At 40.5% G+C, this 23,797-nt stretch overlaps 1 protein-coding gene across 3 annotated transcripts; it reads left to right on the top strand.

Moving 5' to 3' along the window:
- Window positions 1-4,529: 4,529 nt before the first annotated feature.
- Window positions 4,530-23,032, top strand: PUS7 (pseudouridine synthase 7; the record flags this gene model as incomplete). 3 transcript variants are annotated; one of them, XM_079540371.1, is made up of 16 exons in its annotated part: window positions 4,530-4,894; window positions 6,747-6,831; window positions 6,947-7,048; window positions 8,317-8,461; window positions 10,575-10,592; window positions 11,967-12,078; window positions 13,369-13,446; window positions 15,079-15,207; window positions 15,427-15,552; window positions 15,824-15,885; window positions 16,285-16,445; window positions 17,316-17,442; window positions 18,452-18,553; window positions 20,953-21,082; window positions 22,104-22,195; window positions 22,896-23,032. In XM_079540371.1, the coding sequence occupies 16 exons, from the start codon at window positions 4,530-4,532 to the stop codon at window positions 23,030-23,032; spliced, it is 1,971 nt and encodes a 656-aa protein (XP_079396497.1). The 3 variants fall into 3 exon arrangements, with proteins under 3 accessions (XP_079396497.1, XP_079396499.1, XP_079396498.1); XM_079540373.1 differs by lacking the exon at window positions 10,575-10,592; XM_079540372.1 differs by lacking the exon at window positions 10,575-10,592 and having other exon boundaries at window positions 6,747-6,843.
- Between the last annotated feature and the right edge of the window lie 765 nt (window positions 23,033-23,797).

Genomic DNA, 23,797 nt, shown 5'->3' with positions numbered 1-23,797 from the left:
CAGAACTGGAGATTCCCTCCTTCCTGCCCCCAAGCTGTAGAAAGGTCAGTCTCAAGGATTTTGCCTGTACAATCTTCAACACAGGCAATTAGTTCTTTAAGTTGGAGATTGCTTACTGGTTTTAAGAAAGTTGTAATGAAATTTGCTGAATATACCGGAAAACTTGAGAAATGCATAGAAATGATAGTATTTGCTATTTACCTTGAGGTAGCACCTGCAGGTCCTTCAAAATGCTGGTTCTTCCCTGTGCAAGGCACTTCATACCACTCCAAATTCTATTCAATTTAAGCTAATGGTAGTGGATGGAAGATCAACATAGTCAACAGGGAGAGCTAGCAGTAGGGTAATTATCATACCAAGCAGAGGTTGTAACATATGAGCTGCTTAATTACTGACAGGGATTTTGTAGACTAACATACTTACTGTAGGAATCTGGGGGAGGAAAAAATGTTTTAGGGAACCTCTTGTGCAACATAAAAGAAACAAGAAGTTACAGGAGAAAAAAAAAGTTGGACTGATGTGTGGGAGTAGTCTTGCTGAAGGATTGCCCAGACAGATATTTTCAGTCTGCCTCAGATGGGTGAAGGTACGACCTTGCACAGCAGCTATAGCAGTAATTGGTAGGAGGACAGCACTATTAAAATGACACAAAGCTCTTTTTCGCATTTCTTCTACTGCCAAGACAGCCTGGGAATTGGGAAACTGCAGTCACAGCTCAGGAATCCTCAGTGATGCTCCACAGTTGTCAGAAGCACCAAACTCTTCCATGTCTGTCAGTGGGTCCTGTCCACCGCTGAGCCATCTGCAGAGGCTCACAAAACCAATTTCCCTCTCCTGGTTTCTATTAGGTTGATGAAATTCCAAGTGTGAAATTCCAGTTCATAACAGACTTTGCTAAAAGGTTTGTCACCCTCTGTTTTACAGCTCCTCTTCAGATACTGAAAGGCCACTCTCAGATCTCCCTATAGTCTTCTCTTCTCCAGACACAACAGCCCCAGCTCTGTGAGCCTGTCCTCATAGCAGAGGCGTTCCACCCCTTGGATCTTTTTTGTGGCCCTGCTCTGGATGCTCTCCAACAGGTCCATGTCTCTCCTGTGCAAAGGATACCACATCTGGATGCAGTGCTCCAGGTGAGGTCTCACAGTGAAGAGCAGAGGGGCAGGATAACAGATGACTAGAGAATGAGAAGAAGCTAAGAGGTGGCATTAATAGCCTGGCAAAGAATGAGATTGGTCACCATTATGATACGCCGTGAAGGGTCTGAAAAGGAAAGACAAATTATATGTGTTGAAGTTAACGACGATTTTTGCACTATCGCCCGAAACAGAAAGGTGAACGCAGACATTCCGACAAGGTCAGAGAACGCGCAGCGCAGACACAGCCCGCTTTGATAAAGGCCCCCCGCTTTGCACGGCGCAGGCTCCGAAATGGCGCTTCCCGCACCGCCCGTCCCGGGACTGAGCGCGGCCAGCAGCAGAGCTCGGGGGCAGCGCCTCGCTGTGTGGACTCACTGCCTGCAGCGGCCGGGGCAAAATTAATCTGCTTCTGCAGAGCTGTTGTACTTTAGAGGAATTTATAATAAATTCCCGCCTGCTTCCCCTGGATGCTTGAAAGCAGTCTTTTCGCTTCCAAAAGGACCTTCAGCGGGCCGGAGGCGCAGTACAGACGCTCACGGGCACCACCGCTGCCGTCGGCTCGCTGGGAACTGGAACCCATAGCGACCGGGCTGCCGAAAGGCTGCCGAAAGACGCCCCGCAGCGCCGCCACGGCAGAAGCGGGCGCTCAGCTCACCTCGCGGCGCGGGCGGTGCCGGGGCCGGCCGGCCGGCCTCCCTCCTACTCCCGCCCTCGCACACGCGGAGCGGAGCCGGGGCGGGCCCGCGCGGCTCGCTCCCCGCGCCTCCTCCCTCTTTCCCCGCTGCGCCCGGCCCGGCCTCCCACTCCCGCGTGCGGTAAGTAGCGCCGTGTGCCTGGCGGCGGGCGGAGCTCTGCCCTTCTTCGGCGCCGCCGCCCCGCGGGGCTCCGTGGCGGCCCGTCGCCTCTGCGCGGCTCCCGGCTCCAAGGTGCCGCGGGCCGCGGCCCTGCTCTCTCGCCCGAGCGGCGCCGCCGCCCCGGGCAGCCGCCTGCCGCTTCCGTACCGGTGCCGGGGCCCGGCGCTGCCGCGCGCTCCCAGGCCGTCTCCCCGGCCTCGAGCCCCGTGGGGCTCGGCCCCGCTCTGCCGCGTGTACCCGCGGGCCGCGCCGAGCCGCCTCGCCGGTGGGGGAATGGCGGCCGTCTGGTACCGGCGGGACGTTGGCCGCCGCCGAAGCGCCCCGCGTGACGGGCCGCGCTGTGAGCGACCGCTCCGGGGAGAGAGGCAGTGCCTATGGGTGTAGCGGGAGATCCATCTCTATCCCTGCTGAAACTGCTGCTCGGCCGCGCCGGGTGCGGAATCTGGCTTTTATGGAAACACCTGCTCACAAGGGAAGGGGCTGAGGCGGCCGCACGGCTGTCGGGAAGAGGCCAGACCTTTTCTGCCCAGCCCCTGCGGGCATTGCACATCCCTTCCAGTCACGGCCCTCAGAGCACGGCCTTGGCTGCCGTCACAGCAGGACTGTGAGACTGTTGTGAGCACGGGCAGTGTCCTGCAGCACTGCGACGTCCGTGGCCAATGCTGAGTTCTTGTAACCATTTGCTGTCATTTATTAGCTATTTTACAAACATCAGATTTACCATTACCTCCTTGGCAGGCATTTCAGGGGTTTTCAGTGTGCCTGCTTTGATTTCATTCGCCATGCAGAAGGTCTCAGGAGCCATCTAGAAGCCTTGTCCCCACTGGTGCTTTACAGTCAGGGCTCTGTATATTTAAGAAGATACGGGAAGAATATGGAAATGCTGGTGAATTGCTTCTCTTGGATACAATTACCTTACTTTTAAAGGAGGATTTTATTTGAGGACAAACTGAAATTCAAGCTTTCTGCTTGAAGGTACGTTGCTTTGCGGATAGTTTTACTTTCTTCTGTGTGTTTTGTCACTCTTTGAATCACTTAGTTTATAAGTCTCTGTTTTCATCCGTTCTTTTCTTTAGCTTCTTTTTTCAGTCCTTCATTTGAAGCAAAGCATTGCAGGTGTCCATAGGACAAGCATTTTCTATTTACCCTGCATTTATGTCAGCTATAGAGTGAGAAGTCCCATCGAGGAGATGAACTGTGGCTAGCAGTAGCAATCAATTAACAACTCAGCACAGGGTGATTAATGACTTAGTCATGAGCCCTCCTTTAAAAACATCATATTCTTTAAAATTTAAAAAAAAATTTCTTTCCAGTGTTTGGAGAAATAATACAGGATGATGTGCCTTGCTGCCATGTGGGCCCCTTCACAGGCTGTGGGCCCCTCAAGGTGTCCCTGCTCTGGAATGGTGTGCCTGCTTCCAGGAGTGCATCTTCAGCCGTCCCCAGCAGTGTCTCCTTCACATCCCTCCCCATATCCTCACACACCTCCTCTTGTACTTCTGTCTGTGCTGTCTGCTCTCTTTCTTCAATATGTATCAGCACTTCTGCAGAGGGGAGTTTTGGTATGTGGTGGGTATCATCCATTATGGAAATAGCTGGAAGCAACTATAACAGCCACAGAGCAGTTGATGATATCCTTGCAACATTAATTTTTTTTGTCTGTTTGCTTGTTGGCTTGCTTTGGTAGGTTGTCTTTTGTTTGTTTTTGTTTCTTCCTCCCCACAAACCTTCTCAGAAAATTTTCTTCTGTTTTTCAGGCTTGATGTTTGGGTTCTGCTGACAGGGAGGTGGTGGCTGAAGTTGCCAGTGAAGAATCTGCTCCACCAGTGTGAGTAGTCATACTGTGTTCTCATAGATCGTTTCACTTGCTTGTGTTTTGTTTGTCCCACTCATTCAAGGATTTTGTCATCGTTTCCGTGCTACCTTTTGGTCTGAATTATTGCCGTCTTGAGCTCTGTATGGAATTGTGTGTTACAGCAGATGACTGTAAAAAAGGGGAAGATGAGGTTTTAGGCTTAGAAAAATCAGGCCATCCTCTCCCAGTCCTTGCAAGGGGAATCAAGCCATCCTCTCTCAAACCTTGCAAGATGAAGTCTTGGTAGAGTGAGAAGTATTTGAGAGTAGTACTTTAGCAGAAGATTTGGGAACGGAAAGCTTGATAGGCACTAAGTTACCGTTGACAGCAGAGCCTACATGGACAGGGCTGGCTGCAGCTGTGATGGCAAAACTGATGGTGGTAAAGGGATTGCGTAGTGTCTTCTACAGCCTAATGTGCATGCTGCCTTTGGGTGGATATTAAGTGCCTTTAACAACTCCTTTCTTTCCAAGTCATGTTATTTCAGCTGTAAAAAACCTTTACTTGGTGTTTTACTTTAAAAAAAAAAAAAAATGCAGAAAATTTATGGTTTTCTTGAACTGTTGCAGGGTGCACAGTCCTTGGAGTGGTGAAAAGGCCATGTATTGATACTGCTTCTAAGCAAACAAGGAAGTAAGCCATTCTTGCTTCTCAGGGCTTTCTATCCTACACTGTGCCTTAAACATGGAAACTGTAGAAATGAATAACATATCCTTGAAACGTCCTCATTCTGAGGGTGATGCGGCTAATGTGGATGAAATTAAAAGACAGAAGATCTCAGAGAACTCTAAGACAGGAAGCAACTCTGAGCAGAGTGTTCAGACTGTAATAGAACAACCTGACAAATGTATGCTTGAGGACACGAAGAATGAAATAATTCCCAATGAGGAAGGTGAGGAGCAGGAAGATGAAGAACTAGAGGACAGTGATGAAGATGGAGATCCAGAGAGCTTTGCAGACATGATGAAGCATGGACTAACAGAAAGCGACGTTGGCATAACTAAATTTGTTAGCTGTCACAAAGGATTTTCTGGAATCTTAAAAGAGAGGTAACTTTTTGTCTTGTTATGTATGTTAATTCCCCATGTTAACAGCTCTTCTCTGTTTTCCTTTTCTAACGCACAGGGTGCAAACAGATTATGTGCTGCCATTTGGGAGGTTCATCACTTTTTTTTTGCTGATGCTGAGGTTGAAAGAAATGTTTAATTTGGCATTTTTTTGGATTGGTTTTGGTTTAATGAGGGGGAAGCTCAGTGTGGATGGAGGTAGATGATTATGCTGATCTTTGCCATTTATCTACTCTGTGGCAGCAGCATGCAGCATAAAGCTTAATGTGATACAGCTACCTTTCATACTGCTCTTAGTGCTGATACGAGATGCAATACTGATACTGATACTGAAGCCATCCCTCTCCAGTTCTCTCCTGCTTTTTCCTGACTTTTGTGCTGCAGTAGTTATACATGTGTATTGGCAGATTGTTCAGTAGGCTTTAAAATATATTCTGGTCAGTTGTAATGTCATTTACAAAACATAAAAGGAAACTTTATAACATGGGGTATGGATCTTACATTGTATACTTAATAATATGTTTGAATACTAGTAGCTTTTTTCCCTATGAAAAATCTAGTTTTTAAATTAAACACCTTTGAGTAAAACTCTGAGTGCAAACACAAGAACTCTGAAATGAAAATCATTGTTCTCCTACCTTAGCAAGGCAGTTTTGTTTTGCACCAAGTCCTTGTTTTTAAGTACTAACTTTGTGGTGTCTTAATTATTAGCAGGTAACTATGGCACCTGCTTGGGTATCTGCAAACATCTTTGTTTAATTATCTTAGACTTTTTTGCTTTCTTTTGAACATACAGATCATTTTATATAATAAAATATGTAATATGATATAAAATGAAATGTACTTGTGATGTATTTAATCTTTCCATGCAGCACTGAACAGCTAGCATAAGCCTTCTCTGGTGAGCACAGTCTGTGCTGAAATGCCTTTTGGGAAATTTGCCAGTTTTCAGACTGAAGTGGCCAGAGGTGGCTGTGTGGTAGAAATGTTTGTGGACTGACAGTTTCACTTTGATGTCAGTTTATAACACCTATAATTAACTTAATCCCAGCAATTTTATGGTAACCATCACTAGCATGTCTAGACAGCTGCAGATAATGAGGGAGGGTACAGAACACTCTTAAGCAAGGAATTCTGCCAATAACGCTTATGGCTAATAGCATGGCACATGTAGAAACATAGGCTGGAGGGTGCTATAGAAACATTCCCATGATGAAGTATTTCATTAATCTTCTAGCGTTTGTATGTTTATAAATTGAGGATATTTTTTTTTCTTTAGAAGTGGTTGCTACTTAAAAAGAATGTAGCAAGTGCAACATGAACTGTCTCAACTCCCTTAAAGTTAGGATGTTTCATTGTTGGGCATGGTGACTCAATCCAAAACACTGTGCTCAATGTTTTTGTTGCTGTGACAGAGGATGCAGAGCAGCTTATTTTGGAAGGTGTTCTCTACAGCTGAACGTATGAAACAGAGCTTTATTTGTCCCTCTTTCCTTAAAGAATGGCTAATGTGTTTTATCCTGCAGGTTGTTGGGAGCTACAGTTAACACATGTGTTGAAGTTGTAGCAAGGTAATGGTGTCTTAATTATTAGCAGGTAACTATGGCACCTGCTTGGGTATCTGCAAACATCTTTGTTTAATTACCTTGCACTTTTTTGCTTTCTTTTCTTGGTATATTTTGAGGGGTGGGAATAGGCACAGTTTTATCATAGCTGAAGTTTCTTTTGTGCTCCCTTGAATGGCTTCTACAAACAAATATTTTCTTAGGAAGCACTCTGTGATGTGGGGTTTCTTTTTTTAATTACAATTTTTGTGTGCTTTTTTTCCCATCAGGTACTCAGACTTCGTTGTTCATGAAATAGGCAAAGATGGACGTGTGAGCCATTTGGATGACTTCACTGTCCCAGTGGACGATGAGGTAAATTTTGAGGTAAAGGTTTGGTAGCAGCTGAATGAGCAAAAACATGAAGAAAATGAAAATTGTTTTATGTGGGTTATTGGTTGTTTGTTTTTCCCCCTTAAATATGTGTCAGGATCCATCAGAAGAAACATTCACTGTTTTGTCAGATGAAGACAAGAAGCGTTTAGAGGAGCTCCAGCTTCTTAAGAACAAGGAAACTAGTGTGGCCATAGAGGTAAAATGAATAAATAGTATGAAATCTGTGGGGAGGGAATAAGAGTGAGTGGTAATTATGAGCTTTCTAATGCATGTCAGGTATGAGAGCAACTGGTACGCGACGTTGCAGCAGCTAATGCTGAAATGTTGCTAAGTTAGGATGCAATTGTGTAAGGCATTACGAACACTTAAATTTGTGCACAGCAGTAGTTACTTAGATTTCAGTGGGACACCTGAACTCAAACACATCTTAATTTCTGCGGTGTTAAAATTTTCTTGCAATGTTTTGGTTCTCTGTCTAGTTGTGTTTTGTAAGATACTTATTTGAGAAGTATTAAATAAACATCCATCCTGATAAAAGGATCATTTCAAAGGTGAGTATTAAGTAACTTAATAGAAAAGAGGCTAAAAATGGTCTTCTGTAACAAGAAATACAAACAATGTACAAAATAAAACAAAGCTTCATATTTCTGAATAGTCCAATATTCCATATTTTTGAAGAACAGCTGTTGCATTTGTGTTAGATGGTAGAATAGGATTAGGTCTCATAATTTCAAAGAAACATTAATATATTAAATAATCATCAAATGGTTTGGATTGGAAGGGACCTATAAGATGACCTAGTTCCAGCCTCGATGCTGTAGGGAGGGATGCCTCCCTCTAGACCAGGTTGCTCACAGCCCCATCCAGCCTGGCCTTGGACACCTCCAGGGCAGAAGCATCTGCAGCCTCACTGGGCAGCCTGTTCCAGTGTCTCACACCCCCACTGTGAAGAATTTCTTCCTAATATCTAGTCTAATTTTGCCCTCTTCTAGATTATAGCCATTTCCCCTTGTCCTGTCGCAACATGCCCTTATGAAAAGTCCCCTCCCAGCCCCAGCTTCCCTGTAGGCCCCCTTCAGGTGCTGGAAGGCCGCTGTAAGGTCTTTTTGGAGCCTTCTTTTCTCCAGGCTAGGTAATTTCCAAGTTATCTTACATCTTTTTTTTTTTTTCCCCCCTTCTTTTTCATATAGAAAATCTTAGTTTTGCCAGAGTTGTTGCTAGAACAGGAAATTTTATTTAATACAAAGTTAGGGAATTTGTCTTGAGAATTTTTGGTTTTCTGGGATTTGTAGCATTTATTATTTTTAAAACTAATGACTAGGCCAGATTTCTTAAAGTATACCCATTCAGTACTTTGGTGTGATTCAGTAATTGTTCGGTTTTTTTTTTAAGCATGCAAAACTTTAAATTCTTTTCCTTTTGTGTTATTTGATTTTGTTTGTGCACACCTGTGTTTCAACACAGGTCATTGAAGACACTAAAGAAAAAAGAACAGTTATCCACCAAGCTGTTAAGTCCTTGTTTCCTGGGCTGGAGACTAAAACAGAAGATCGTGATGGAAAAAAATACATTATTGCCTATCATGCTGCTGGGAAAAAAGCATTGGCAAGTGAGTTTCAGTATCACAGCTGTTTTCCTCTCTTCTGTTTTATTAATGATTTCTTGATGGAGGTATCTTGCTCTTCAAGCTAAATGCAAGATTTTGCTGAAGTAGACAAGAAGAGTTTCAGTATCACATGGGTGAAGTAAATGCTAAAACTAATCTGAAAATTAAAAAAAAAAATAAAAAAATTGTGTCATTAGAAGGTAGTTCACATGGAGCGTACGTCCTCATGCAGTCTGGCTTGCTGTTTTTTTGCAGCAATACTGTGCATCTAAAATAACTAGAAACATAAAGAGTATCTACCGTTCATTTTTTTTACTCATTTTTCTTTCCAAATCGTTAATCAAGTATAATTATATTAGAAGCAAGAGGATCTTTTGCTATTACAATGGAAAAAGGCAAAATAGGGGCTTTGTTCTGTGTATTGTTGGAAGCGGACTTCATGAACCTGCCTGGAAATGTACGTGTGCCTTGTGGTTGTAGCTGAAATGCACCGCTGTAATCCTGGCTGTCTTGAAAATACATGACAAAATTCTTGATGACTTGATTAGAGATATTTTGTTTTCTCAGAGTTACTGTTTATATAGACATAAATTATGAGTATTTACTGTGGCCTTTAAGTTAGTTTCAGTTATAAGGCTCCTTCTGCTTTCAAGGCTAATTTTATTTTCAGAGGATTGTCCATACATATTATAGTCACTATTTTGGAGCAATGGAAGTAATGAAAGATTTTCAAAAGGCTGTATTATCCACTTCAGTCTTACCAAATCTTGTTTTATTTATGGGAGATAAATTCATATGTTCTACATTTATTTATTTATGTTTTTTTAACGTTACTACTTCTTTGCTTCTCCTGTAAGTTGAGAGAATTGTCTAAATGCCATTTTTGACACTTCATTATTATTCAGATACTTAACTATTATTAAGATTCAATTTAAACTGCTTGATTACTATTTCATTTCAAACTTTTACAAGTGATACAATCTGTAAACCTAGCCCTTTCATTTTAAAGATGAAGGAGGTGGAGAAAGCAAAAGACAAGGAAATAGGATAATTTAAAATTTGAAATAAGACCATCTCCACATTCAATTTAGTTATTACTTCTAAGGCTTTTATTAAGGAATAAAACAGGAATTTTATTAAGGAATATAACAGGAATGTTGTACGTTTATTGGCACAAATTATAACATGTTGCATATCTTGTTTAATCATTTCGAAAACGTGTATTTGCATGCACTGTGCATGGATATGTATACTTACCAACACAGAATTCTCCTCAACCAGTTTTATTCTTTGTCAGTTTGTAATGTTTTTACCTTCACCTTTCCCTTCTGCTTGCATATTTTCTTTAACCATTGTTACAGTTGAGTTTGTTTATTCAGCCAGTCTGATTTGATAGATACTGTATAGAAGAATTAAAGTATTTGGAATACACTGAAGAGAACTTAGCAATGTATCTGTAGGATTAAAATGTGATCTGGAGCACCATCTTGTGAGGCAGAGGAGCATCATCTATTTAAACTTGGCCTTTTAAGTTGTGATGCTGCAGCCACCTGTGCAAGTTGGTGGAGATGAGTGCAGTTTTGGTGGGCGTGTGTAAGTGTTAATGAATGCGAGTTCCGGCTGCCAGTTGCTTTTAGTCAGGATTATGTCTTCCATGCTTATGTAGCCACCAACACTTCTCAGTTCTGTGTAGGCTCCCCAGGCAAGAAACTCTTCAGAAATGTGCAGTAATTAGCTGAGAAGTATCTGATTATTTTTGTTCATAATGTAAGCAGATAGCAAAAATGGCTTCCTTAAAATTAGAAGATACTTTGTGTCTATAGTAAGTTCACACCCCAGATACTTTAGGTTGTCAGTAAATTGCTGTTTCATCATTGTCCACAAACAAAGTTTGTTGTGTCTCTGATTGAAGCTTTCCATATGTTCACCGTTTGCCTCTGCACGATTCCATTGCATAACTGTCGAAATTGCTGTCATCCACCACCTAACTGTTGGATGCTCTAAAGCATAAACAATCCCATAACCATAAACCTGCATGTTCACCTTTAAAAACCCTTTGACAGTCTAAAAATTAAATGCTACTCTTTTGTGCTCTTTATGCTATGCATTGGGACAGAGGTCAGAACTGCAACAGGTAAGAGATGTTGACATTTCATGCTAACAAAATGAAATGCCAACCATTATGACCTCCTAAATTGTGATAAGACTGGCCAAACTAGTTACAGTTCTAAAACAAAACCCCAAACAATCTACACATAAGTAGTGTTTAAAATTCCCAAAAGCAGGCAAGAATTGGGCTTGTGCTACAGCTTTTTTTGCTAGTGCAGGATAGTCAGTAACCGTTCAGTGCAGAAAAGGTGTCTGCCAATGAGAAGTGATGTTGAATGATCAGGGTTGATGATGAAATCTATTGTAAATTTCCCTTGGATTTCATTAAGCCTAATTTTTACCCTTCAGCCTTCTATTTCAGAACGCAATTTCCAGATTTATACAACTTCATGTATCATACACTCTGATCTTAACAAACTGCTTCTAGCCTTTAAGTTGCAGAAAAAGATTTGGAAGAAGGCTTAGAAATATGATTTTACTGTGAAATATGTAATGTGACTCTGGAAAATAGCAATCAGGAATGCAGGCTGCCCCCCCAACCCCATCTACCTGATTGAATACCCTGACATACTGAGTGAGGAATGGTTAAACATTGGGATTATAGCTGCAGCCTTCCAGTGCTCAGCGTGATGGGCAGTGTGGGGACAGGCACACTGTGGCTGTCGTGCCCAGAGCTGGGGAATCTCTTGGTGCATTGCGTAGGGAGCTGATAATTTAGTTCTGAGAGGGGTTCCTTTCTTGGAGGGTGTGACAATGACTGTGTGCAAGATGGATTGGTTAAATAAGAACGGTTTTGGATGGAGAAGACTTTCCTTGTGAATTGCTGTTTTCCTCTCTTCTGTTTTATTAATGATTTCTTGATGGAGGTATCTTGCTCTTCAAGCTAAATGCAAGATTTTGCTGAAGTAGACAAGAAGAGCTGTCCTTTAGTGAAAAGTTTAATGAAGCTTAAGCATATTTACTGTCTGCATATAAATAATAATAATGAATAATACTGTAGTCTTCTTACAAACAGTGCTCCAGTGGTCCTCACCTGTTAGTTAGAGCAGACACTAGTTGAAATTTAGAGTGGTTTTTACTTTACTAGCTGAAAGTCAGTGTAATGATAAAGGTTTTGAAGAACTTAATCAAATCAGATGGCAGTCAAGTGACATGGGGATCTTTTTTAGCTAGCTTTGTGACAACTCACCATTTTGTACACACTGAGTGTATTTTTCAGTGTGCTTTGTGGCTCTTACTGTCAATATTTAATTTTTTTTTTTTTTTTTTCTAAAGCAGATGGAAATAATCAGAAACTGACAATTGTGTATTTGTTTTAAATGAAGCTTCAATGGCAACCATATTCACTGAAACAATTAAAAAGAGACGCTTTTAACATTCTAACCTTTTGTTTTTAAAGATCCAAGAAAACACTCTTGGCCAAAATCCAGAGGAAGCTACTGCCATTTTGTACTGTACAAGGAGAACAAGGATACTATGGATGCCATTAATGTCCTATCAAAATTTTTAAGGTAAGGCTGTTGTTTCTGTCATCTTGTCCAGCATACAGATTTCCCTCTGCCTGTTCCATGTTAATGTGATGCCTCAGGGTAATGTAAGAGCAACACAAGTGGTTACTGTTGCCTAATCTTTAGCCAAGTTTTTTTTCTTTAAAAAAAAAAAAAAAGTTGTTTTTTAGGATATCAAATATAAAACTTCGAGTCTCAGAAGGAGAGAGCCAAGTGATTTCAAGTAATTTAAAAGACTGTATCCTGTTATTTCATTGGCAGAAGTCTGTAATTCAAGTGGGCTGATTGGAGAAAGGTGAGGCAGCCCATAGCCTCAATGAAAATAACATAAATGAAAAGCTATTTGTTTCAAGTGTGTGCATATGTGTGACAGTATGTTGTGATACATACTGTTGTGATGATATGTTAATTTGTTCCTAAACACTGACTGATAATCTGTAGTTCTGTGTGTTAATTTCTCCAGACAAACACAGTCTGAGTTCCTTTCACCCCATCAGGTGCAGCAACAAAAGGATTTGTGAAAGGCATGATGTGAATATAATCAATTACAGATAAAAGATTATCTTTAAATTGGGTCAATTCAGTGATCTATTGCCTGCTTTTCCACTTCTCTTCATTGTTTCTGTCCCAAAGTAAATATCTGTGCTTCTAACTCTATCGCACGCCATATTAGTGTTTCTGTATGAGAAGAGACTGCTGGGGGTGTAGTTTGATGGAAATAGGTATGTAGTGGCAATCTTGATACCATCTGGTGCCCATTGAAGGAATAACTGGAAACACAGGAAAAGAAAGGAAATTTTCTTCTTGAGGATAGAAATGGAACAAACTTTAAATTAACTTCCCATATTCTCACATAATATGCAGGCATGTTATTCAAGCAGACATGCTATTTGAAGTTTAAGGGAGAAATGAATGTCTTGTGAATTGTTTTATTTTATTATTTTTTTTTGTAGTGATTACTGCACCTTTGTGAACTGAGTGCATTTGTGTAAGGAAGTATTTGAAGGCTTGTAGTTTGAAAGCATAGTTGTGCTAGAAGTGAATTGCTCCGGAAGGTTTCCTTGTGTTTTACATGTTTAGAGATAGCTTAGATAATGCCACACACATTCAGGAGTGTCAAATTTTCTTTCCCAGAACTAGGCTGCATTGACATATATATATGCGTATGTTCTGCTTTTAATGTAAAATTCATATTTTTCATATAAAATAATATCACTAGGTAATTATGCTGAAAATTATGTCAAATCTGTCTCTGCTTTCGTAGTTTTAATCTATTTCATTGTTGTCTTTAAGAGTGAAGCCAAACATATTTTCTTACATGGGAACTAAAGATAAAAGGGCTATAACAGTTCAAGAAATTGCTGTTCTTAGGTAAGTAAAAGCACACTGGAGTGTTTGCATTCCTACCACGGATACTTTACTACCTTGCTATAATCCTCACTCAGTAGGCATGTCATGAGTGGCAGATTCATGTCCTGATCTTGCTGAGTACCGGAGCCGTGCATTAATAAAAATACTGTAATCCCTCTTTTTATTCTATGGTGATTGCTGATATTTTCCATCAGTAGTGTCCTGAGTCAGAGGGTAGGCACATGTAAATGCATGTATCTGGATGAAGCAGTGGCCCAACTTGCCTCTGTGTGCTCCCACACTACATGACCCTCTGCAGCACAGCAAAGCAGAATGACACGATGGAAATCCTGTTTCATTTCCATCCTGGCCTTTGTTTCCCCTTCCTTTGGTTGGAATCCTGTTTCCTTTCTCACTGAACTTTCTGAACAGCTCCAGAGAAGGCTAACCACTGCCTTTCCCATCTCTGAGTAGCCAGAAGGGTAAGAAAAAGACAAGAAATTTTTCCTGCCTTAATCTGCTCCCATAATAAAATTTATCGTGGCATGATCTAAGATAAATACATGGTTTGTAGGCACTTGAAATTAGTGCTACGTCAGTAACTAAGATGCCTCATAGCCATGGATTACAGTATCTGTTTAGCCGCTGTAGTATTCTGCCCCTGTTGCTTTTTTCAGTTCTTTGAAAACCGTTCTCCTCAAGTGGAGCAATTCTGAGGTCTAAAAGCCAGGAACTTGATCAAGTCCTTCTTAAAAGGAAGGCATTCACTGCTTAATTGTTGGTAGTTTTTCTCCCAGTGTTTTGCATGTATAAAGGGAATTATTAATTTGTGAATCAGGTAAGAAGCCTCAGATTTTAATTTCTGATTACAAGTTTATCAATTGACGGGCAATTAATTGAACTTGTGGTTTAGCCATCTTGAGTGTTGTTCAGTTTTTTTTCTAACACTGTATCCAATAGCTCAGCCTGTTGTAAGCATTGACAGCCTACTAGGGAGGAACCTGCTGATTCTGGTAGTGTTCAGTAGCATTCAGTACCAGACTCTCCTGTAGAGCGCTAAAGAGAGGTGGAGTAGGGAAGGAGAGCTTACTGACCATCAGCCCACTCTGAGCCGAGTACACTGTCCAGACTGTTTGATAAACTTCTCTGTTTAAGTTTTAGTAGAAGTGTCAAAGAGCCAGCTCTGTGATGCAAAAAACAGGACATATTTCTCAAAATGCTGGTGAGAAAACTCAGTGACAGGTTTGACTTCATGCTCCTTCATTTCCACTAAGCTTACACAGTATCCAATTACTGAAGTGTTTAAGATCGTGCTGTCCTGAGTACACTCACAAGTGTGAAGAAGAGTTACACCTGTGGCGTAGGGTATGTTATACTTCAGTATTACAACTTTGATTTCTTGAGGGCATACACTAACATAAACATGAAGACAGCATGAATGGTTTTGTCACAGTGTATGTTTTGTTGTGAATAACCAGGTCTTTGGAATTTTCTTCTAGATGCTACATAAAAATACTTTGAATAGAAGAGCAGAAGAGTGGTGAAACACAACTCGCTGCTTTTGTTTCGAAATGATGGCATTTTTGTATTTATTTAACTTACCTGCTTTTCTAAACAGAGGATGGTCACTGTTGGTCTGTTTCTTTTTTTTAGAATCACTGCACAAAGACTTGCTCATTTGAATAAATGCTTGATGAACTTTAAATTAGGAAATTTCAGTTATAAGAATCATCCACTGAAATTAGGAGAACTGCAAGGGAACCATTTCACTGTTGTTCTCAGGTAATTTTTTTCCCCTCAAACAGGACAGGGACAGCAGTCATCTGGTTTTACAGCAGAGAAGAAAGGTCCCATTGGGATGGAAGTTATTGAATTTGATGAGTGTTGGATAATGTTAATGTTGAGCTTTATTATTTTGGGGACCTTAAAATACTGTAAGCCCTTCGAAAAGGTTAAGAAAAGTTATAGACAGGTTTTTTTTGTTTGTTTGTTTAATGCTAGAAATATAACAGGAACTGATGACCAGATAGAGCAAGCAATGAACTCTCTCAGGGAAATTGGATTCATTAACTACTATGGAATGCAAAGATTTGGAACCACAGCTGTTCCTACATATCAGATTGGCAGGTATGTGTTGTTTTCATCCTCTTTTTTTTTTTCTCCCCCCTCTTAATCTCTATAACTTTTAATTTATTTATTTCTTGGAAGGCTTTTCTATATCCTACTGCATGTGCTAGTTTTAATTTTAGGTTCATGAAGGAACTTGTTTCGAACTTGCTTCAGCAGGTGTCCTGCATAATGCCAATATTGTATGAACACAGTACTTACTTTGTTTAAATTTACTAAATTTTAAGATGTATTTAGTAAATTCTTATACACTTTCCTGTTTGGATCTTAGAGCTATTCTACAGAACAACTGGAATGAAGTAATGGATTTGATACTAAAACCACGACCAGGAGGTAAGGACTTAGAAATACATGAAGTGTTCTTTTCCCTCCTCCCCAGAGAATTGTACTTTGAGGAGTAACCACTTCTAGATTCTGATTCTTTTCATTTGAAAGGGCATTTGGGAGACAACTTTGCACAGCTTCTGAAATTTAAACATCAGCCCATTTAGCAAGTGAGATGGAGTTCTCAGCCTTTCTGTTTCTTTTGGCTTACTGTGCAGTGCATGTGAAAAGGGATCTGAATACTAATACACAGTCTGTTTGGACTGCACTTGGAGCACTCCAATCTCAGACATTCTGTGATTTTGCAGTTACCGTGACTGAAATGCTACTTTTTCAACTCTTTTAATAAAAGAATAGATGGATTTCTGTGTGTGGCTAAATTATTTTTATTTTGCATCCTTGTTCTAGCTGAGAAGGGATACTTAGTAAAATGCAGAGAAGAATGGGCAAAGACAAAAGATCCAGCAGCAGCTCTCAAAAAACTACCTGTAAAAAGGTGCGTGGAAGGACAGCTTCTACGTGGACTGTTAAAGTATGGAATGAAGAACATAATCTCTGCATTTGGCATAGTGAGTGTAAAAGTGCTGTGGGGCATTTACTGGAGTAAACATATTCTTTTTATGGTATCACAGTGAATTTGAAATACACTCATCAGGCTTCTGTTAGTCTAAACTTGTGTAAAATCTTTGCTTTTATCCTACCTTTTTTGCTTGAACTACTGCTGCATAGTAATGTGCGACATCTGTAATTAGTGTATGCATAATGAGCTCTCCCATTTATACCACAGTCTCGTTAAGTTGGAAGCCATACAGTTATATTTAGTAGCTGTGTATAGTATGGATCTGAGAATGGTGCAGAAGAGTTTTTCCTGTTGGTTTAAAAGCATAAATCAAACTGACAGTGTGCTAACGAGGCAGCACTGTATAGATGTGGTGGATTCACAGTCACTTTTAAGTATTGCAATTAAGATGAAGTCTTTGGAGAAAATATCTCGTAACCAGCAAATTATTGGGCTCAGCATAGGAGCTGAGAAATAATTTTTTGTTTATGATGAGGATAATTAGGCTAACACTGTGCTTTAACATCTGCAAAGTTTACTTAAGCATTTCAGGAGCTTGAATATGAATTCAGTGTTTTATAACAGCTTCGTTTCTTTGAGCTGTTCAATTAAAAAAAAAAAAAAAAAAGTAGCATCTCATTTTTAATTTTAACACTTTGTGTGTGTGTATGGATTCCCAATGGACAAAAGCATTACTTCTTTATATACCCTTTTTCCAAATCGCAGATAAGTTTTTAAAAAAGTCTGTATACCAATAAATTGTTTTGCTAGGTCTGCTGCTGGAGAAGGTAATGCTCCAAACATAGGCATTTTGGGCTGTGATTGAGAGAAAGTCCTAAAAGTACGTATTTCTAATTTTTCACTTTTTTTTAACCTCCAGATACCAAGGAATAATCGTTTAATGTATATTCATAGCTACCAGAGTTATGTGTGGAACAATATGGTGAGCAAGAGAATAGAAGAATATGGGCTTAAAGCTGTACCAGGAGATCTCACACTTAAAGGAGGTAAAGGAGGATGTTGTGAATGCTTTAGTCACAGGAAATTACATTGGAATTTACAATGGTAAATGTGTTCAAGCCTGGACTCGTATAAGAACGATGTGGAACTGTTGGAGCAGGTACAGAGGAGGGCCACAGAGCTGCTTGAAGGGCTGCAACACTTCTCCAATGAAGAAGGGTTGGGGAAATTGAGCTTGTTTAGCTTGGAGAAGGCTGTGGGAAGACCTCACTGCGGCCTTCCAGTACTTGAAAGGTGCTTAAAAGCAGAAGGGGGGATGGACTTCTTGCACAGTCTGATAGCAATAGGACAAGGAGGAATGGCTTTAAACCAAAAGATGGTAGATCTAGGTTAGATGTTAGGGAGAAATTTCTTACTCAGAGGGTAGTGAGGTGCTAGAACAGGTTGCCCAGTGAGACTCTGGATGCCCTATCTCAAGGCATTCAGGACCTGGCTGGATGAGATCATGAGCAGCCTGACCTACTGCTTGGTGACCCTGCTCATGGCAAGGAGGTTAGAACTAGGTGGTCTTTAGGGTCCCCTCCAACCCAAGTCATTCTATGACAGCATCTAGTAAAGCAGAGACTCAGTCAAAGCTTTGTTTACTTGGATTTTTCACTGGCATTTTGATGCAGTGAGAACCTACCTGGTGTAGGGAACCTGCTTTGGCAGGGGGTTGGACTCGATGATCTCTGGAGGTCCCTTCCAACCCCTACAATTCTGTGATTCTGTGATATGTAGTATTTCTCCTTCACGTAAGCCAGATGTCTGGCTAGGAGACATCACCTAGCAGTCTTTATGTTATTCAGCTTTAAAAGTCCTTGGAAACTGGGCTGTGATTCTGCTTATAACAGCCTTGAAATCTTATTTCTTTTCTTGGAAATATGTTTTAATCTCCACTTAATAGACAGTGGTTACCCTCCCCAAAGTAGGCTTGTTTCAGTCAAATGATTCATTGTAAATTTGGCTAATGTAGCTGTAACTAGAATCTCTTCTCCTTTTCTGTCCTGATTGTAGCCACAGCTGTACACATTGAAGAAGGAGATGTTCATAACTACACCATTCATGATGTAGTGATGCCATTACCTGGATTTGATGTTATTTATCCAAAGCATAAAAGTAAGTCTGCTAACTTACACAATAAATGTGAAACTAGATCTGCTTTAAGATAGCTCTTAAAAGGAAGATGAGATCTATGCAGCCTTCCTGACTGTCAAAAATTGACTGTTTCAGAGCTGTGCTATAGTAGTAGATATGCTACTGTCAGCCTCTCCCACTTTGGTAGTAGCTTACATGGTAATTTGTTTCATTTAATATGAATCTTTTTCATATTTCAGTTTAACAAATAGCTTTTCCTGAAGATTTCTACTGAGGCAAAATGATTTATTGTGGCACAAGGAAAAAAAAGTAGTGAAAAGCTCATTAAGGAGTATATGCATTTGGTTTTTTAAAATTAGGAAACAAGCCAAACTTACAGAATATGTAACTCAAAAACATGAAATTGGGAAGAAAAGAAAGATATTGTTTAGTTAAATGTTAACATGTTTTCATCTTTCATATCTTGTATAGAAAGTGTGTTATATCAAAATTGTTTTTAATTGAATAAATTCAGCAATCCATTTGGAAAACTGTGTTGTTACTAAGAGGTAGTCATAGAATCATTTCTGTGATTGATTTCTATGATCTCAGAGGCCATCTGGCACTCAGGCCAACTTCTTCAGGGCTTTGACCTGTCAGGGCTGAATTGTCCAAGGGCAGATAGTGTCTCAGGTCTCTGAATCTTCTCTAAGCTAAAGAAGACCTGTTCTTTCAGATTCTCCATACAAGATACGTGCTACAGCTCTTGGCCATTGGAGTATCTCTTAGCTAGACTCATTCTAGTTCATTAGAACCTACTTTGTACTCATACCTGCAACTGGACACACTGTTCCAAGTAAAACTTAATAAAAGCCCAGTAAGGGGCACTAACTGTTTTTCTTGCTGTAGCTACAGGCTACATTGCTGTTGACACAGTTTAGCATGCCATTAGATTTTTTTGCTGCTGGTTTCCTTTCCACTGGGACTTTCAAATAACTGTCAATTAAAGTTTCTGTCTAGCCTTTCATCATCACAAGGAGTTAGGTGTTCCTAGATGCTCTCGTGGGGTGCACTGAAAAGAGCGTGGCCAACAGGTGGAGGAAGGTGATCCTCCCCCTCTGATCTGCCCTGGTGAGGCCACAGCTGGACTAGTTTCCTGCTCTGGGCTACACAGTTCAAAAAATACAGGAATCTCCTAGAAGGAGTTCAGCATACAGCCACAAAGATGATTAAGGGCCTGAAGCCCTTCCTGGATGAGGAAGGGCTGAGTAACCTGGGTCGGTCTAAGGAGAGGACTGAGGGGAGATCTGGTTAATGTTTATAGATATCTAAAAGGAGGTGAGAGGCAAACGCATGAGGCCAGGCTCTTCTCGGTGGTGTGCTGTGACAGGACAGGAGCAATGGCCTAAAACTTGGAGCACAGGAAGTTCCATAGAAACACGCAGAAGAACATAGAGTGACAGAGCACAGGGACAGGCTGCCCAGAGAGGTGTGAAGTCTCCTATGGAGATATTCAAGACCTGTCTGGATGCCGACCCATGTGACCTACTGGTAGGGTACCTGCTTTAGCAGGAAGGTTGGACTTGGTGATCTTTTGAGGTCTCTTCTAACCAGTACAATTCTATGATTCTGTGATACAAGGACATTTCCTTAACAAATTTCGTAAGTTCCTCTTGGCTCAATCATCTAGCCTCTGCCTGGGTCCTTCTGAGTGGCAGTCCTGGCCTTGAGTGTGCTGACTGCTACCTTAGCTTGATCTTGTCCACAGACATGGCGGAGGATGAATTCCAGCTCCTTCTTCCTACAAGAAGGCTAACTTATTGATTCAGATTTCTCTGGTTATGCTGGTAATTGTGCTGTAAACAAGAGTATTTCAGCTGCAATGGATTCTTACGTTTCCACTGCCACCCCATCTTTCCCAGGTGTATACACACACACCATTACTAGGGGATATGAGATTATAGTAGTTACTCATTGCTTTGGCAGTGTCAGAGCTACTTAATGGTACCTTTTGCTAAGTTCTTCAGATGGCTTTCCTAACTCTTTTCAGTCTGTGCTTTTTCAAAGACAGAACAAGCAGTAGTTCGGCCTTTCTATTTAAAACTTCATATATCTGAGATCAGTTTTCTGAAGTGTAGATAATTGAAAACTCTATATGAGATGCTAGTGAAATGTCAGTAAATTATTTTCTGAGTTTTGTTTTCAGCTTCAATTTTTATTTGTTAAGAAAGATTCTTTTTTGGTTATTTGCCTCTGTTAATCAGTTTGTATAAGAAAATAGTTAATAAAGTTTTTACTAAATAAGTTTACATTTTTGTCTAACTTTTAACCCATATACACTGACAACTATTAAAATGCACATAAAGGAAGGAGTGCTCTATGAAAATGGCCCATTTCAATCAGCCACTCTACAATCTCTGATTAAATATCTTCTCTTCCAGTTGGAGACGCCTACAAGGAAATGCTAGTAGCTGACAATCTTGACATCAACAACATGAGGCATAAAATCAGAGACTATTCACTTTCTGGGGCGTACAGAAAGATTATCATTCGACCTCAGAATGTCAGTTGGTAAGTAGGAGGACAAAGGAACTTGGATGTGAATAGAGTAATATGTGGGCTGACTAAGAACCATTAGGTTGACCTACAGCATACACATGCAGAACAAAATATAGGTAGGGAGAAATCTTTGTGCATTTTTTTTTCCCACTTTTTCACACAGTTGAAGTTGAATCGTAGTATTATTTCTTCACTGGTCCTCTGGTTTTGTAATGTATTGGTGTCAAGACATCTGTGTAGTTGCTACCTTCCTTTGCAAGGGCTTGCCTAAACACTCCATAATTACTCAGGTTGATGGTGAAAGCATGATAGATAATATTCAAAACAGTTATTTTTTGTAATCCTGAGATGAGAAAGTTGGTCTCCAATTAACGGTGTCAATCAGAAAGATTTCTATCATGTAAATGTACAAGATCGCTGCTATTAGTGGCACCACCTGGCTGTCACATAGCAACTGAATAAATACCTTTTAAACAGGTGACTGTACAAATGTACAAAGAAACTTATCACTATTACATTGGAAAAAAAATAGGTTTGAAAGGGAGACAAAATTCAAATATTTGAATTTTACTTTAATTATTACTGATATTTAAAGCTTACCTTTTTCCTAGTTACTTTTTCAGCCTAGTCAGTGCATATTGAATAGTCTTTATTATATGAATACATTGAAAATGCTTAAGAGCCTGTTCTAAAGGTTTAGAGAGGTTTCTTCAAAATGAAAAGAAAAAAAGCCTTCGAGTATTCTCAGAGTTGACAACATTCTTCCCATAATTTCATAAACTACTTCTTGTATAGCTGGAAATCCTGATATTCCATGGGAGGAAAGAGATGAATTATGTAAAGAAATGTATCACTAGTTCATTATTTTATAATCCACGTGTAAACAGAGGCAAGTTTTGTACTTAAAGCTTTACCATTTACTGCAAGATAAATAGCATCTTACCTTATTTAATAGACAATAATTCCATCTCAATTGTATTATTGTAACTGCTGAATTAGAATAATAATAATAAATCCTATGTATGTTACGTAGGGAAGTTGTTGCATATGATGATCCTAGAATCCCATTATTTACTACGGATTTGGATAAGCTGGAAGGAAAACCTTTACCAGTTCTTCCTACAGGTAAATTGGTGTATTTGCTGATCTTTGCAAAACTGAAGGTTGATCTGTCCGTTGCTTTAAACTGCTACCTGTTGAAAGCTCTTTAAAAGAGCATCACTGAACAAGACTGCTAAACAGTGGTACTGAAAATATCGAAATGAGGAGTGTAAGTAAGGACCCTTATTTCTCAAGAGCGTGAACAATTGTTCCAGCAATCTGTATCGGTTGCTACATGTTCTCACAGACATCTGTACAATCAAATAAACCTCCCACAATAAATCTCTATGGAATGTGTAAAGAAAAATTGGAAGTGAGCTACAACTTATTGCTATGTTTGGATGTTTATCTGTGCTGAGCATAACAGACCACTCAGATACTTAACAGAATTCAATGTAAATCTTCCAAGTAACTTTGGTCACAAAGTCTTTCAACTGTAGTTTCCAGACCAAAAAAGAACAGTGGATAGGAATTCAGTCTGACAAAACTGTCCATCTAGTTGATGAACACTTAGAATATCACTTCCTGCTGAAAGAAAATGTTAAATAGAAGATGGTTTACAAAATTCTGCTTTACACTATGGACTGTAGACTGGGGTGTGGTGGTAAAGGCTGTAGTATGGGATCAGGGATCGTGGTGGAAAACTTTAGTCCAGTTTGGATGGCCCTCAGAATAAACATTACTTATGTTCTTTATTTTTGTTTTCTCTCTCCTCTTATGATAGATGGTAAATTCCGGGCACTGAAGATGGAGTTCTCCCTTCCTCCATCCACTTATGCTACTATGGCAATTCGAGAAGTTTTGAAAATGGACACAAGCATAAAAAACCAAACGCAGCTGAATACCACCTGGTTACGCTGAGCGAACTGCTGGCACGGCCTAGATTTTAACATGCACAACGTTTTTTCCTACTTACGTTCTGTACAAATCTTTAAAGGGTGATAGTAAGAGATTTGTATTTTTTTAAGTTTTTATTGGTGCATTTAAATTAAGTAGTTATTAGCAAGATGCTGGTTGTAATGTAATACAAGCCTTAGTGGTTGGTGCTTTTTAATGAATGGACCATGAGGTTGCTTGAGCTGTGTTGCCGCATCTCTGAGAAGCAGGCTTATAGCTTCTGACCTGGACAGATGTTCATCTTGCTCTTCTTCAGTGAGCAGTGGATGTTTTGATCAATTCAGCACACCTTGAAGTCTCTGTATTAAGTTACAGATTTAGGAGAATTAGTTAGAGCTGAATGAAGGAAGGTACTGATGGCTGTTTGCTTCCACGAAGCTGCTGCAGTCAGCCAGGCTGGGGCTACCTGCCGTCACAAGGCACAGCTGTTTTAATTAGCCAAGGTCTTCTCCTGCGCCAAGAAAAGGTGCTGGGAATGCGTTAACCAACAAGAACGGTGTGTCAGGCCGTAGCGCCTCGCTCTGTCCCTGGCTGAGCCAGGCTGCTGCTGGGAGGCAGAACGAGGCTGTTCTGCAGCGGCAGCTACGCTGCGTTTTCAGCGATTCTAAACCAAATCGGGAATTCGTGCTGCTTGTGTGAATAAAATCCCATGAACGGAAGGTGGTCCGGCTCCGTGCGCTCTGAGGATGGGGGTATGGGTCCGGCCCGACACCGCCCGGCGGCTGCCGC

The sequence above is a fragment of the Tetrao urogallus genome (assembly GCF_951394365.1).
Source record: "Tetrao urogallus genome assembly, chromosome: 1".
In the NCBI taxonomy this organism is placed as follows: Eukaryota; Metazoa; Chordata; class Aves; order Galliformes; family Phasianidae; genus Tetrao; species Tetrao urogallus.
This window is presented reverse-complemented; position numbering and strand designations above follow the sequence as displayed.